General features: G+C 39.4%; 3 protein-coding genes across 4 annotated transcripts; 1 reads left to right on the top strand and 2 right to left on the bottom strand.

Moving 5' to 3' along the window:
• On the bottom strand, positions 1 to 5,380 carry LOC118789868 (phosphatidylinositol transfer protein beta isoform-like). Of its 2 annotated transcripts, XM_036546565.1 has the most exons (11): positions 5,280 to 5,380; positions 4,710 to 4,740; positions 4,339 to 4,484; positions 3,666 to 3,757; positions 2,883 to 2,890; positions 2,707 to 2,781; positions 2,494 to 2,577; positions 2,246 to 2,323; positions 1,975 to 2,082; positions 959 to 1,081; positions 1 to 791 (listed from the first exon to the last, which is right to left on the bottom strand). In XM_036546565.1, the coding sequence occupies exons 1-11, from the start codon at positions 5,297 to 5,299 to the stop codon at positions 744 to 746; spliced, it is 813 nt and encodes a 270-aa protein (XP_036402458.1). In that variant the 5' UTR covers positions 5,300 to 5,380; the 3' UTR covers positions 1 to 743. The 2 variants fall into 2 exon arrangements, with proteins under 2 accessions (XP_036402458.1, XP_036402468.1); XM_036546575.1 differs by lacking the exons at positions 1 to 791; positions 959 to 1,081 and adding an exon at positions 1,098 to 1,187.
• Positions 5,381 to 5,604: 224 nt separating this feature from the next.
• Positions 5,605 to 8,829, top strand: nif3l1 (NIF3 NGG1 interacting factor 3-like 1 (S. cerevisiae)). Its single transcript, XM_036546248.1, has 7 exons — positions 5,605 to 5,710; positions 6,168 to 6,855; positions 7,328 to 7,478; positions 7,587 to 7,710; positions 7,868 to 8,006; positions 8,174 to 8,257; positions 8,387 to 8,829. Exons 2-7 carry the CDS (start codon positions 6,186 to 6,188, stop codon positions 8,569 to 8,571), a joined length of 1,353 nt encoding a protein of 450 aa, XP_036402141.1. The 5' UTR covers positions 5,605 to 5,710; positions 6,168 to 6,185; the 3' UTR covers positions 8,572 to 8,829.
• Positions 8,830 to 10,302: 1,473 nt separating this feature from the next.
• On the bottom strand, positions 10,303 to 12,955 carry LOC118789989 (protein yippee-like 3). The gene is made up of 5 exons (XM_036546771.1): positions 12,349 to 12,955; positions 11,555 to 11,673; positions 11,136 to 11,179; positions 10,799 to 10,907; positions 10,303 to 10,665 (listed from the first exon to the last, which is right to left on the bottom strand). Exons 2-5 carry the CDS (start codon positions 11,669 to 11,671, stop codon positions 10,576 to 10,578), a joined length of 360 nt encoding a protein of 119 aa, XP_036402664.1. The 5' UTR covers positions 11,672 to 11,673; positions 12,349 to 12,955; the 3' UTR covers positions 10,303 to 10,575.
• Between the last annotated feature and the right edge of the window lie 2,528 nt (positions 12,956 to 15,483).

The raw sequence follows: 15,483 nt of genomic DNA, 5'->3' as shown, positions 1-15,483 counted from the left end.
GGCAACCCCATCCATCACAGACGCAGGTGGTAAGCAGCTTGATTCAGCCAGTGATTAAAGTTTTCACGGCTTACATTAAGTTAAAAAAAAAAAGTTTTACAGAGGATGATTTCCTGTTGCAGGATAGTAGTAAAGATCAGGTACTGTTATGCTACTGAAACAGGGCTTGTGTAGAGATACAGGTGTCCATGAACAAATAGACATAAAAATTGCCATCCTTGAACTGAATGTTATTTAAAAACTCAAACTTCAAAGTGATGTCATAATTAAATAAAGAAATATCAAGAAGTAAAATGAGTCCATGAAGAACACTGTTCATTTCATAAAATGAGAGGAAAAACAAACCTTTTCAAATGGGGGTTCATTTGAGAGAACCACTGACACACTACAGTACAGTAATAATTGATATTTAACATGACCAAAAAAGCATTTACAATAACAGTTATAATTATCAAAAGAAAAAAATAGTTGAAATGACAATGTTTAAAATTCTAAGAAATGGGAAGCAAATGACACGGGTTAAAAGCAAAGGCTTATGGACCAATGCACACATTCACACATATGTACGTACATAAATACATACATACATACATACATACATACATACATACATACATACATACATACGCACGCGCACAAGTACAATGATAGTTGCTTCCCACATTCTGCTGTAGGGGGAAGGTGTATGGGAGCATATGGGAGGTAAAAATCAATGGTTGATGAAACATCATCCTATTCCATGTCTAGTCTTCTCCTGCTTTCATCCCTCTGACAGAACCCTCACTACGCATCTAAAAGAGGAAAGAGGAAAGTTACAGATCCATTTCTCTACTGACACTGCAACAGAGAGAAAAATCAAAATACTAAAAACAAACAAAACAGGGTACTGTCCTAAGACAGGTTACTTTGACAGAAGAGTCAGAGAGAACTGGCAAAAGACAATAAGCTGACTACATACCTTGTCCAGCTCCCTCTGTGTCTCTTCCTCCATTTTCCGAATATCATCCATGGAGAGATCCACCCAGCGGTCCAGCCAGCAAAACAGCTGTCTGTGAAAGTTTGTGAACAGCCTCTTCTCCTGCTGCTCAGATGGGGGAGGGCGATCAACACAGGGAGGAAAGAGGAGGGGTTTACAAACAAAAGAAAAAAATCAACAACAACAAAAACAGGGAATCTGACAAATAACACTACAAGGGGGTGGGGGGGGGGGGGGGGGTGGGCAGGAGGTGGGGATAAAAAAAATTCCTATTGATTTTAATAGAAATCTCATCTGTTTTCTTTGTTTGATTTGTTCAGACCAGCAGTCAGTTAAATTCCAAGTTGTTTGGGATCAGATTTAGTGTAGTAATGTAAGTGTATTTTCATTTTTACGATTACATCAGATTGCATTTTGCCCTCTGTTAGTGATGTGTAGCTTTTAGCTACTTTTAGCCTGAGGAATGCAATTATTTAGCATCATAAAGCACAAATAATGTTAAAGCTATAATGGTAAAGGTAGCCTTTTGTCAAAAGAATGGAATCATAAAAATGAATGCAATGAGAAAATTTAAACTTTGTGCATAACCTACAATGGTGAAACCAAAACACCCTACAGTCAAATGAGTTAACTGAAACCAGAAGAGCACAGACAGCCTGACATTTTTCAGTGACCTTCCTGAAATAGGCCTCTGCTCTCACTCAGATGACTAATGACACTCCAAAATGGCTGCTACTTTTTAACAAACAAATGAGAATATCTGTGTAGATTGTCTTTTCCCCACTTGAAAATACGAGATAAAATGAAGCATTATAAATAGCATACATCTTTTGTTTAGACAGACATTTATCAGGTCAACAATGAACAATGGATGCTTTAAATTTTTAAAAGTTTTAAAAGCTTTACATTTTTTTTTTACAAGTTTTACATTTTCCTGTTACGTTTTAAATAGATTCCTTCAAACGTATGCCTACTGACACAAATTTAGCAGTTTTTACCTTGTGAATGAACTTCTCCACTCTCCCCTGCAGGCCCCACCAACGGAAGTGAACCGTGACCAATTTATAGGCCGTCATGTAGGGACAGTTACTGTTGTGGAGCTCCTTCTACAAACGGAATCAGAGAGGAGGAGTTTATGCAGTAGTTACACAATAAAAGGTCACCACTAAGACCTTAACACAGACAGGAAAAATATGTATACATACATATATACATATATATAATGTAAATACACAACACAAAAGTCAGACAGGGAGGGCTGGGGACTACCTTCCAGTCAGGCCCCAGTGGTCCTCTTCCTGTTTTCTCAGAATGGAAAACTGCAGGGTCTTCATCAGCCTTGTAGTCCTAGGAGAGATGAACACGAAGAGTCTCTTCGACTTTTCTGATTTAAACTCACTTCTAGTCTGCGCCGATGCCATCTGAAAGCCAACTCCAATGCTGGATTTGACCCCAAATGTTGGCACACGCGAACAAAAGAATGACATGCTGCTGTGTGGGATCTCAAGCGAACTTACAACATCATCCACCTGCGATCGATCGGCAATGTCGATTGGCACCACCTCTGTCTCCTCCCACTCCTCCGGAGGCAGGCCGTGGGGCTGTAATGGAAGGGAACAGAGGACAGTCCTGCACCTGCTTGGCTCCACTTACCACTGACTGTGGCAGTATACAGAGCAACAGACTGGGAAGCGCTGGAGCAGAGGGCACCCATCACTGCTGGCACTCACGTTGTCAGTCGTTCCCATGTCAGGTTTGTGCCAAGTCTCAATCTTAATGAAAAAGGCATCCTTCATGTATTCATTCTGTGAAAACAAACACCAGACCACCACTACAGATACTGAAGCAAGAATATTTCACACAGACACCAGGCATATGAGGCAATACATTACATAAATATACTCACCGTCACAACTGCGTAGCCCTCAATCACAGATCACGGCCAAAGTTTAGAGGAATTAAACAAAAGGAGGAGAGCAGTTACTGTGATGTAATATGTTCAGACTAACAACATGTCACTGAAAAAAGAAAACATTCGAAAGAATTTCAGTTTGACATATTTTAACCTCAACTAATTATTCTACCATTGTAAAAAGGATTCTATTCCCAAAGGATACTCCATGGGAGTCGTTCTTGTTACAGCTTTGTCTTTTAATTAGACTCTCTGGTTTGTTGGAAATAATAAAAACAGTCGTACAGAAAATTGCAAATAAATGATTTTTCAGCATATTTTTTACCCAGACATAATTGTTGATAAAATGTTGTAAAGCAAGAGATTCCACAACAATATCTTAAAGGCACTATTGAAAATGTCAATCTGACAGAAACTAGACAAATCGGGTCTTAAGAAGAATAAAAAAGTCCTTGTATTAAACAATAACATGCATATGACTTGGGCATATATTTAATATCAGTCTTGAAAGGGGGTTGAAAGACTGACATATAAAAACAAGAAGAGAGAAAAGAAAGACATACTTGAGTTTGGTACTGCCATTCTGAAGGCTGGTTGAAGTTACATTTCAGCGTTTTTTAACATCATACTTAAATATTTGCTTAAAGCACATGCTACTGTAGACGTATGGTACTGATTTCCTAACAAATAAGACATTCCATAAATACAAGCACTAGCAATTCTGGCAGGACAGACCGGTGGAGTGAGAGAGAAAGGATGCAGCGGTTTATCACTGACTTGTGCGACAATAAGGATAGGCATTCCAGGCCTTCTCATGGAACACCAAGGCTCCTTCCGGGGCAAACATCTGGATAAAACTGGGGACCTTACTGTAAGGGAGTTAGAGAACAGGGATAAATGTTGTTTACTACGTGCTTCAGTTGGAAAGAGTTGGGAATGAATTCTAGCCCCAAGGAGATGGGAGCTATGCTACACTGTGAACAAGTTTAGTTTGTATGGCCATAGTATTCTCTGGATTTGTATTCCATGTTTTTTTTTTGTCAGAAATAACATTATGTTGTATGTAATTAAAACTACATTGTTACAAGTAGCTACCTGTACCACATCTATGGATAATTGGCCCTCTTCATAATTCTGCCATCCCCCCGAATACTTCTGTTACAGTCACACTAGATACTGAATCTTAGAAATGTGATATTTTTCAGAAACTAATGATCAGACCCCTCGTGTCCATCTGACGGAATTTTAATTCCAGCTCCATTCCAATTTTTTCTCGTTCCTACTATCACAGATTCCTTCTGGGCAGGGAAACATTGCCTCATCTAGTACACTTTGACCTTTCAACCCTGTTTGCTTTACTCGCTAAAGCGCTTAGAGCTGTGCTATGCAGAGTATCCACGAGATCGAGCACAAGTGAGTATGTGCCGCATGCCTTCATGAGCAAGCTGACCTGTGTATGTGGTAGATCTTGTGGGTATACTGGCCCTTCTCCCCCTCCTTCTCGTATGGCTCATTTTGGAGCACCTCTATGCCCTCGCCACCTCCAGTGTTGTTCTTACTGGCCTCGGCCACAGAAAACAACTGGCCGACTTGGTACTGAGGGGAGAGAAATCACAGGGCTGTCAGTGCAGAAAATGCACGCAGGATGAGAAAATGGGACGGCACAAGTCACATTTGACACACAATCGATCAATGTAGTTAGCTAATGAGTATTAGGTAACTGGCTGACTTCATATAATCGGCATTCTAGCACTGATTTACTTGACACAAGCAGACACTGAACACTGCGATAGCTACAACCTGATAGCAGTTGTTACTCACCTCCTCCACAGAACATGGTAACAGTACTTGGCTAGACAGAAAGAAAAAGAAACAACAAAATGTAGCTACGTTAACATGCGTTAGCTAATTAAGTTACATTATTGGTAGATGGGCGACACAGAATCACAAACTGCCTCTGACACAAAAAAACAACAAACCTTATTGCATAACGTCAGACAGATATCTAACTAGATGGCAAGCTAGCAATAACCGAAACCTCGCCCAGCAGGCAAAATGTAGTACAATACCCAAGTACTTAGCTAGATATCTAGCAATTCCATACCAGTGCTGGATGGCTAGCCAGTTAGCAAGCATAGTTCCTGCTACTGAGAAAACAGAAGCCCTGCTGATGAACAGAAACTAACTTGCTTGCCAGCTAACGGCAACTACAAACGCCCCAACTGACAGCTAGTGTAGCTAACAAGCTATGCGCCTTGGCAGAAAAAAATATTGCACTAAACTCTTCGGAATGATTGCATATGTGTTCACAATTTCTACATTTTATAAATCGTATATTTTAGATGAAATTCAACAGAAGTTTGTTTTGAAATTAAATCCGTAGCTACTCACTATTCCTTAATAAGTACCATTCCGACGCAAGATTCCGGCGAGAACGCTATCTAGCCACACTCAGTAGTGGAATCGGTGCTCCGGAAATATGGGTACGTTCCTTTGCGTAATTGCGTACGTAAAGGCCACCCGTTTTGGTTATAACCAGTGACCATATTGTGAAGGTAGAACCTGCAATTCCTCCACCTCGCTTTAGTTTAATCCTAAACAAACATTCGTTCTTCGCTGCATTGCCAAACATCTCATCCAAATTTGGCAATGGTGCAAGCGGTACATGCATATTAAACCAATACCAAAGCGCCTTTAATTTTTATTCGACCAATCACTAAGAGGGACCACTGAAAGCATGTGCGTGACCCAAGGAAGAGGAACGCGTGTTTGTCCGGTACCTCCACTGTAGTTTGCGGAAGCACGAGTTGTCTTTTGGAGGTGTACGTATTAGTCTGTTTTGTTAAGCTGAATTTTAAGTAAAGCGCTGACGCTAGCTAGCTATACAGGTTTACACGGGAGTAATGCACGTAACAGTTGGAATCAGATGAGTTAACCAGACCTGAAACAGTGCATTTGTCTAGCTACCTAGCAGCTATAAAGTTATCTGTCTATGACTGTGCCTAATTGAATCTTGAATATGGTGTCAGCTCTGGCTAAAAATATATGGTGCGATACTTTGTTGCAACGTGTTTATAGTGTGTCCAGTCCACACATTCAGTGGTTAATATGCCGAGTTGATTTCCTTCTCACCCAGACACCGTTGCTTTTGCATGCCCAGTTGTTAGTGCTGTTATCAAGAGTTCTGTTTACATTTAAGTATGCAGTTATGCTTTGTATTGCTGGGGCTTTGTCTCCGCTTCTGGAGTGATGAATATGATCTTTTTATTGTCTCTACAGGAATCGCTCTCTACTCTAATGTTTTCTGGATGCCTGAAACCCTCCGTGAGACTGTGTACACCATTCTGCAAGTCTTTCCTCACCACTTTCTCCAGCTCATTCTCTTTGTTTCTTCCCCAATTCTCTCAGTCTTTCTCAACACTTCAGAAGAACATCCAGTCTCCATTGTCTTCCCTATTTTTATACTCAGAACTTCACACTTCCCTCAACATTAACACAGCCTTTATCCATTGTTATTCATCTTCCCCCCAATCACTCTTTCCCTCTCCCCCTCTTTCTTGTTCTTTTTCCATATTTTCTTCCCTGTCGCAGTCTTTTCACCCCTGTGAACCCATGGATTTGTCAGAAGTCATTGAGGTGCTTGAGCAGCTGGCTCCTCTGTCGTTGGCTGAACCCTGGGACAATGTAGGACTCCTGGTGGAGCCCAGCAAAGCCCGTCTTGTTAAAACAATGTTACTGACCAATGACCTAACAGTACCAGTTATGGAAGAAGCAGAGGCCATGAATTGTGACCTCATTGTCTCCTACCACCCACCACTATTTCGGCCTTTCAAAAAGTTGGTTCAGAGGGATTGGAAGCAGCAGCTGGCAATAAGGGCAGTCGAGGCAGGGATTGCAGTATACTCCCCCCATACTGCTCTGGATAGTGTGAGAGGTGGGGTCAACGACTGGCTGATTGGAGGAGTCGGTAAGAAAATTATAAATGTGTGAAAGAAGAATAAAGTGGTAAGGGGAGACATGCAGAAAAAGATACTCAATGTTGAGTCTTGCAATCTAGTTTGAGTTAACTAAAATATGTTTTTAGTACCCATGGAAATGAGGTGTATTCTTTGTATAAAAGCAAAACACATTGTATCAAGGATTGCATGATATCAAGGATACAATGTGCTGTGTCAGGCATATGTACTCTGCCTCACTTGTAAATTGCTTTGATAAAAGTGTCTCCCAGATGAATAAATGTAAATCTAAATGTAAAGAGTCAGGGTTCTCTGCTGTGTTGTTAATTTTTATATAGGTAAGATGCAAAAAAGAGTAGTGGCTGGTGTGTTGTGCTTCTTTTAGTGTATGCCAATTTGTAGTTATTTCCTGATATTGGGATGAAAGGTTATAGCTTTCCCAACAGTTGATGACTATGCGCATTCTTCACCAACTTCTTTCAGGTAGCGGTACTGTGTCAGTGTTGAGTCAGGCTCTCAGCAGCACCCCCCTGAGTCACAAACTGGAATTCTCTGGGAAGAATTATGAGGAAGTTAAGACAATTCTGGATGAACTAAGAGAGACAGGAGTCACTTTACAGTACACCACTACCAGGTACTCTACTGAATTGTAGTGTGTCTGTTAACATGTGTGCACTTTTGTGAGTGTATCTGTTGCAGTGTTTTCTGTATTAACTCATTTTTTATTTCTCCCTGGCTGTAGACCAGATAGTGATGCATACAATGTAAGTGTCACCTGTCCTGACTCCATGTTGACATCTGCTGTCCAAACTCTGTCACGATATAACATCTCTAAGGAGTCTCTCACCATTTTGCAAGTCAACAAGGTAATCAGATGCTAAATCAGTTAAATTAATGTTACTATATAGTTTATTTTTAACCTTTTGCTGGTCTGTTTATCTACATGTGTCAATCAGCTAGTGACTTCTCCATAGTTATCCACTCTGCCCACGTCTTATTCTCCTCTTTTCTTTTTTTATTCAGCCACCTCTCCCAGGTTGTGGTCAAGGACGAAGAAGCACTTTGAATGAACCTATCCCCATAGCAACAGCTGTGCAGCGAATTAAATCACACCTGGGGTTGAGTCATGTGAGACTAGCTCTTGGTGCCCAGCACACTCTTGGTAAGAGATGCCAGATGCATCTGTGCTGTCATTTTAAGTGAAGATTTGTGGTTCAAACACTTTGTGTTGTGTGCGAGTCAAACAATCCAGTGTGTTTAGTTGGGCTGAAAAAGAAAATTCTTGCCCTCTGTTCCTGTCTAATGTTACTGATCCTGTGATTATTTTAGAGACTCCAGTCACCACAGTGGCAGTGTGTGCAGGATCTGGAGCATCAGTTCTGCAAGGAGTGAAAGCTGACCTCTTTGTAACAGGTAATTATCACCAGTAGTGCACTCAAAAATAGTACCTTTTTAAGTATCACTGCATTATGTGTTTTAGTTGTGGTGGTACTCCATTGTAATCCAGTGTGTCTTCATATGGCTTATCTTACTCATTCTTAGGGGAAATGTCACATCATGAGGTCCTGGATGCTGTTGCCGCAGGCACAAGCGTTATCCTCAGTGACCATAGTAACAGTGAGCGAGGATTTCTCTCAGTGCTGAGAGAAAGGCTGTTGGTGCGGTTACCTGACTCAGTCTCTGTCAAGTTGTCCCAGAGAGACAGGGATCCCTTGGAGATATTGTAATTGAATCTCATCAGGAATTTCAGTGTTGATGAGACAGTAAATAAAGCAATGTCTGGATAGTCCTAATTTCATAGAGCACTCACTCACATAAAACCCTTGGGTGAAGTATATTGAAGACACAGTGAAATGTCTTTTGAATTGTGTATATAAAAATATGTGAAGACAAGTTCCGTAGTAAAATCTTGTCCAGTTAATCTTGTACACTTACTTTTTTGCTTTCTGTGTGTTAATGTATAGTTCTCCCAGTTACATACTATATATGCACCATATTTCCTCAGTAATAGGAAGAAATGAAATTCTGTTCATACAATACAGTTCACATTGTTTTACCAAGGCATGTCACCTTAAAAACTGGCTGAAATGTGATCACTTGTGACTTTTAAACAATGTGGCCATGAAGTGGTATTAAGACTCAAAACAGTCTACGTACAGTTAAGTAAGAAGAGCACAGACTAAGTAATTAAAAAACACTAAGCACAAATTCAACAATTCATTAAAAAATATAATTTGATCATTACAACATACATAAGGTACATTATCATATCAAATAGGTTTGTCTGGAAATGCTTGATAATATATTGCTTTATTTACAACATTGGCTAGTTTCTTCTTCAAATTGTAAAGTCTTCCTCTGCTACTGGCAACGTATTTCATCGTTTGACAATGTTAACAACAGAAATGAACAGATCACATTCTACAACTAATGTGCTCAAAACATTTCTGTGACATTCAAAAGTTAACCATTTAAACTATATAGTGACTTTTGCGTCACCATCTATGAAGGCCAATTTGTGACTTTTGCCATTTACACCACACTGCTGTGAAATATAGACTAGCACAATTTCTTCCATTGTTTACATACACAAACTGCAGACACACAGCTGTCTCAAACATTGCACAACTCAAACATTGTGAACAGCATCCAGGGTCAAGCAATCCAGTTGCTGAAAAGGGGTCTTGAGAGGCAAACAACACCAAAACTAATTTGTCATTCAGCCTAATTAATCATGTATTGCTACAGACTAAAGATTAAGAACAGATCATAGAAATTTATAAAAGAGGAGCCCACCTCATAAGAACTGGGTCATCTGTCTATGTACAACACTGTGATCACTCATACATATTGCACTTCATACTCAAACACACTTCTTGCACCCTTGTTCAGCATACACACATTGTCCGTTCTCACTGTGATAAAATAAGATTCACATATTCATACCTACAGAGCATGGTACATAAACGCAGTTAGTCATCTCAAACTCACTACAAACAACTCTCTCCCTCAAATGTTTAACTGTAAACAAGATAATGTAAAATTACATTACTTCATTAAAATCATCCAAAACGCAAACACTTTCCTAAGTCCACAAACACAAGTGTTTACACAAATGACTGGACAACATAGGTTGTTTTCTTCCACACACTTAAGGATTCCACACATTAGAAGCTAATATCTAAGGGAAAGTATTTAACATATTAGGATGAAATATCTAATGAAAAGTACAGAAAATATTAGGGTAATGTATCTAAAGAAAAATTACTGGAATGTTGATAGAGAATGTTATTACATTGCTTATAAAATCATTACTATGTAACATTAATATTACACTTTTCTCTTAATCATCTTAGAATATTAATCTTATTAAAGTACTAAAACGTACAACAAACAGTGTGAATCCATTTACATTTTCTCAAGCAAGTTAATCTGGAGATATTTACATGAAATGGTGATTATTCATTGGGTCAGTCATGAACTATTTAGTTGAGATGACGATTCAGTTACTGTGTGATCAGACAGAGACAGAAGACTGTCAGTGATGAAAGAACTGGGAGCATTCATGAGAGTCCGGTTCACAGAGCAGCGTATGAGAGTCATTGTCAAAGGCTACTTCTAAAGCTACTGGTTACAATTCTGGGCAGAATCGGTGAGAAAAAAGTGACTTGGTGACAAAGAGACTGTGTCCTCAGAAGGATACAGCGAGTGTGAACAGTAACAGATCCAGCTTAGTCCCACCCATTATCCTTGATCATGTGAGAGAGCTCAATGATGAACTTCCCTTCCTTGTACTTCTGACTTGACTCAAATGCCTGCTCCTGAACAGAGAACAAAAAGAGTGGTTAACACGTCTCATCACATAAATGTGTGGGTAATATGGTAGACTTCACTGAATGTACCCTTTAATCTATCTGTGATAAACACAACACTATAATGTTAGTGCATACTTACATATTTCCAACCCAGCGTGGTGTGACAGTTCTCACAGTAGATGTCTGCCACAGCATGAAGACCTGTCAGAAGCACCCTTTCCTCTGCTGGACCACACCCCACATTCACCCTGAGAGGACCACAGACACAGATTAATTATAAACACACCACAGACAGATTAACCGAAAAAGGACCACACCGTAATTCTTCCTAAGAGGACCACAGACCCTGACCAACAGAAAATCGTAACATCAGATAACCCTGCTGCCCAGTCCTGTGATTTACAGCTCATGACATCAATGTGACATGTAAAACAATAGTAGCATACACGAGAACTGTTTATAGTGTGGATACTCACACTGAGTTGAAGAGGTAGGCACGCCCCTGACTACCCTGGAAAGACTGAAACACATTGGTACAAAACTAATCAGTAATTTTAAGATCTCATGACTGGTATGCCTCTAAACAGACTGACTGAATAACTGTTAACAGTCCTACAGTGGACAGCTCACTATTGCAGCACTACATTTACATTTACATTTATTCATTTATCCAAAGCAACTTACATAGGTTACAGTTTTTTACAATGTTATCCATTTATACAGCTGGATATTTACTGAGGCAACTGTGGGTTAAGTACCTTGCCCAAGGGTACAGCAGCAGTGCCCCAGTATGTAATAAAACCATTAAGAGGGTTTATTAAAATTACTGCAGTGTACAGCATTGCATTGTTCTCTGATACACAACACTACACCCCTATTTTTCCTCACTGTGTACCTTGGAGATGAGGTCATCATGGCTGGCCAGATGAGCTCGGCAGTGCACACAGCTATACCTGCGATGACAGGAGTCCAGGTATGCCTGAAAAGTCTTTGCCTTGGTCAACTTCACCATCTCTGAAAATCGATGGAGCACAGTATTCAGTGAACCAGGTAGCTGTAGTTTGGTGAGGCGTAAATAACACTGCACAGCGCTGAGAGATTAGATCCCCCCCACACACAGATAAGTGGAGGATATCTGGAACGTGACCCGAAAAAACGTGCGAGTCTCAGGTAAACCTGACTTCCCTGTTTATGTAGCGATAACTCTGCTAGCCAGTGCACATGCGGAAACAACTCCAGAAATAATATAACAACGACCTCCGGTCCACACACACGCCACCAGGAACTGTAGCCAGTCTTATTTACCTCGCAAGCAGCGGGCATGTAATAAGACAACTTGCACAAAATAACTAGGTTAGCTGCAACAACAACTAGCTAGCTGAAAATATTAAGGCTCGTAAGTGGTATGACAGCTCAACAAATAATACGAGTTCCACCTGCTAAAGGGCTTACACGAACTAAATGTTGTGAGCTAACCTACTCACATCATTATGTACACAATGCATACACAGTTCGCTAACGTTAGATTGCCAACGGCAGCAAAACACAAATGCATACATAAATATCCTACCGCTAGCTAACTAACAGTTATCTTAAAGAATAACATTATATTATATTTATAACTACACAACGTTAACCCTGTATGTTCACATGAACACAACTAACTTTAGATGGATTACCTTAACTTACCTTTACAATAAGACCGACGACTGCTTTATCTTGTGGAGTTTGAAGGTTTGCCTAACTTTAGCTTGATATCACTAAACAAATCAAAATTGAAAGCTCTATCTTACGGATATGTAGTCTAGTTAAAGATAGCTAACTATTGTTCGTTAACTAGTTGTCGAGTTTAGCTCACTATCCACTTACATTAGCTAACAGTTAAACGAATGTATGCGTTTTACACAGAATGTGTTAAAATTAGCTGGTTACAGTGGATAGCTTTTCAGGTAATATTGCTCAGCAAACTGTTGGCTAGCAAATTCATAAATAGCTACATCAGCGATGTTAACGTTAGCTACCTAGTTATGCCTCCAACGTTGGTTGTAACCAGCTAGTATCCCTAACCAGTAACAAACGTTAACGGCGAAATTAAGACAAGGGACTCTTTAGCTAGCCAGCAACCACAGCGAAAAAATGTTTAAATTCTATGCAACTAGCTATCTACCTGGCTTGTTAATATGATTTTACGGGCTAGTTAACTACTGAAGTTCTCGTGACGACGGGCGAAGGCGAAACTATTTTGGGCAGTTGTTTACAATGCGAAGTCAAGCAAAAAAAAAAAAGTCTGACACACTAAGCCACACACTGCAATAACAAACCCACAACCGACCAATTGAGACCGGCTGGTGGAAAAAGTAGGTCAGTCAATCAGCGGGCAAAGCAATGAGAGCATTCATCTCACCTTTCAATCAGTTACATTTTGCCTCGCAGTATAATACAAGCCCTGTGATTGGTTCCTCTGGACTCGAACTGGCCAATGGACGTTCACCTGGCGTTGATACGCTTTGTTTATAATTAGCCAGATATGATATTTCAACTGTAACAAATCCGTTAGCGAAGCGTTTATTTCGAAAGACAAATGTAGCCGAATCAAAAGAAAAAAACAAAAAACAAACGCAAGGCAAAGTATTTCCAATAAAGTAGGTCAAATACACTGTCTCCGCCAGATGGCGTACGTGGACGGTAGTGGACGAGCTAAAGTGGATATGGGACTGTCCCTGGGACTTTTGCAGGAGTTTGTATACATAAAAATTCGCTATTTCGCTAAAACTCATTCGCTATTTGTTATGAATTCCCCATGTTCTGTGAATTATTATCTTTGATATTTACATATATTCATTTGGTAGACACTTTTATCCAAAGCAACAAAGTATTTAATCTTCCACTCAATCACCAAAATGATTGTACTGGTAGCTTGCAATTGTCAGTATTCATGTTAAACTTCATTTAACTTTGTAGTTAATTTATAGTTTAAAGCTACAGTTATAGTTACAGTATGGGTTGAAACCATACTCATTAAGTATGTGATGTAAATAATAATAGCTAGCCTTCTAGCTAGATAAAGACTTTTCTGTGTCAAGCGTGCATCTCACAGCTGATGTGAAAGTGTGTTTTGTATGATATACAAGGTTAAATCACTTTCTTTCTAGTATTGTCAAAGGAATATCTGTTTTGGTTTGGTCTGTATAAAATTGGATATGTATTACTTCTATAATCTGCAAGATAATATTTTGGCAAGAATGTACTATCTGTATTTTTGAGTGACATTTGTATGTAGTTAGCACATACTGAAAGATATTTACCTTTTGTGTATGTTCGGGTCAAATTAAGGACTAGTTTTACATAAGAATGGTAGTTTTGTGACCATGGTATTTAAAGTTTCTAGAAGTTCCAGAATTGTGTTAAATGCTTTGAAGAACTTTGCAGGAAAACCATTGAGGTTGGAGGATTCATTTTTAAACAAGGATTCAATGGCATTATTTACATCTTTGAGAGTTATCTGCTTTTCCAGTATTGTCTTTCACTTCAAGGTTAATTTTTGAAGATTAATGGCATTGAGGAAATTCTTTACTGGAAACTCCCTAACATGTGTGTCATGGTACTTTGTGTGTCAAATCAAGTTAGTATGCTAAATGACTTTATTCCTTTATTCCAAGAGTCTTTCACTGGAGTAGTTTGTTATTAAGCCCAGTCAGTGGACTTTGATACCTTAGCCAACTGTTTCCATGTGCACGCATGCACACACATGCACACACCCATTTAATGCAGCTAGGTCTTCTCTGAATTTAGAACCACAGCCCTTTCCATTTGCATGGCACAACAGCATATATGACTGACCCAAGTTTTAGTGTTAGTTTAGTCTAGTGATTCCTAGCCCTGATCCTGGGTGTAGGCTGGTTTTGTTCCATTTGAGCTGTCAAGGCCTTGGTTTTATGGAGCTTTATAACTGAATGCTAACCTCACATAAGAGGCAGATCTGCTGTTTGTGCTTTGTTACAAACATAGGTTGTTGGATGTGTCAGGTCTAACAAAAGGACACAGGTAAACAAGTTTCTGTAAATTATTTATATTAATAATAATAAACAAATCAGTAAAACACACAGGTACTCAGCTATACTTATTAAGAGTAATTCATTTTTCAGTAGGATCTCAATCAAATAATTACAGCCCGAGATTAACAAAATACAGTGATTTAGTGTAGAATTGTGAAATAAAGTTCATTCTGTTAACTCAATCAAAATGAATTAATTTAGAGCTCAGATAGAGTGAAAACCAGAGCTGCTCCCCCAAAACCGTGGTTGAGAAAAACTGATCTGGGCATGAAGCTATCTTCTTAACTAGAATCATGTTCTTCTGAGCTCTGCTGCATCTCCCTTTCAAAATGCCTGCAGCAACTTCAGCCAACCACTAGGAATCCATCTACTGTGTCTGGTTCACTGATCCACTACAATTGAAATAGTTCTACTGCAGGTTTCGAGAATGGCTTCTCTTGTCCATAGAGTCAGATCTGTAGTGGATTCACACTTTCTGGTAACTGTCTTGCGATGGGATTATGGTAACATCCTCACATTCATACTATCTGAATGTCATGAGAGTATTACTTGTTAGCTGGGTATGAGCTGTGCTATGAACACAATGTCTGACTGGACTACTGTGTTGACAAGGAAGGTTTTATTGCGTGTGTTTGAATATGTCTTCATGCATGTAAGACAATGACTCCACTTCAGACATAAAATAGTTAATAAAGACAAAAAAAGTCACATTTATTGAGACTTTGTTGATGCTAACAGGGACTGGAAATCAGTGACTGTTGGTCTCCCA

The sequence above is a fragment of the Megalops cyprinoides genome, chromosome 1, assembly GCF_013368585.1.
Source record: "Megalops cyprinoides isolate fMegCyp1 chromosome 1, fMegCyp1.pri, whole genome shotgun sequence".
NCBI classification, from domain to species: domain Eukaryota; kingdom Metazoa; phylum Chordata; class Actinopteri; order Elopiformes; family Megalopidae; genus Megalops; species Megalops cyprinoides.
Note: the sequence above shows the minus strand (reverse complement) of the source record. Positions and strands in the feature narration are given on the sequence as shown.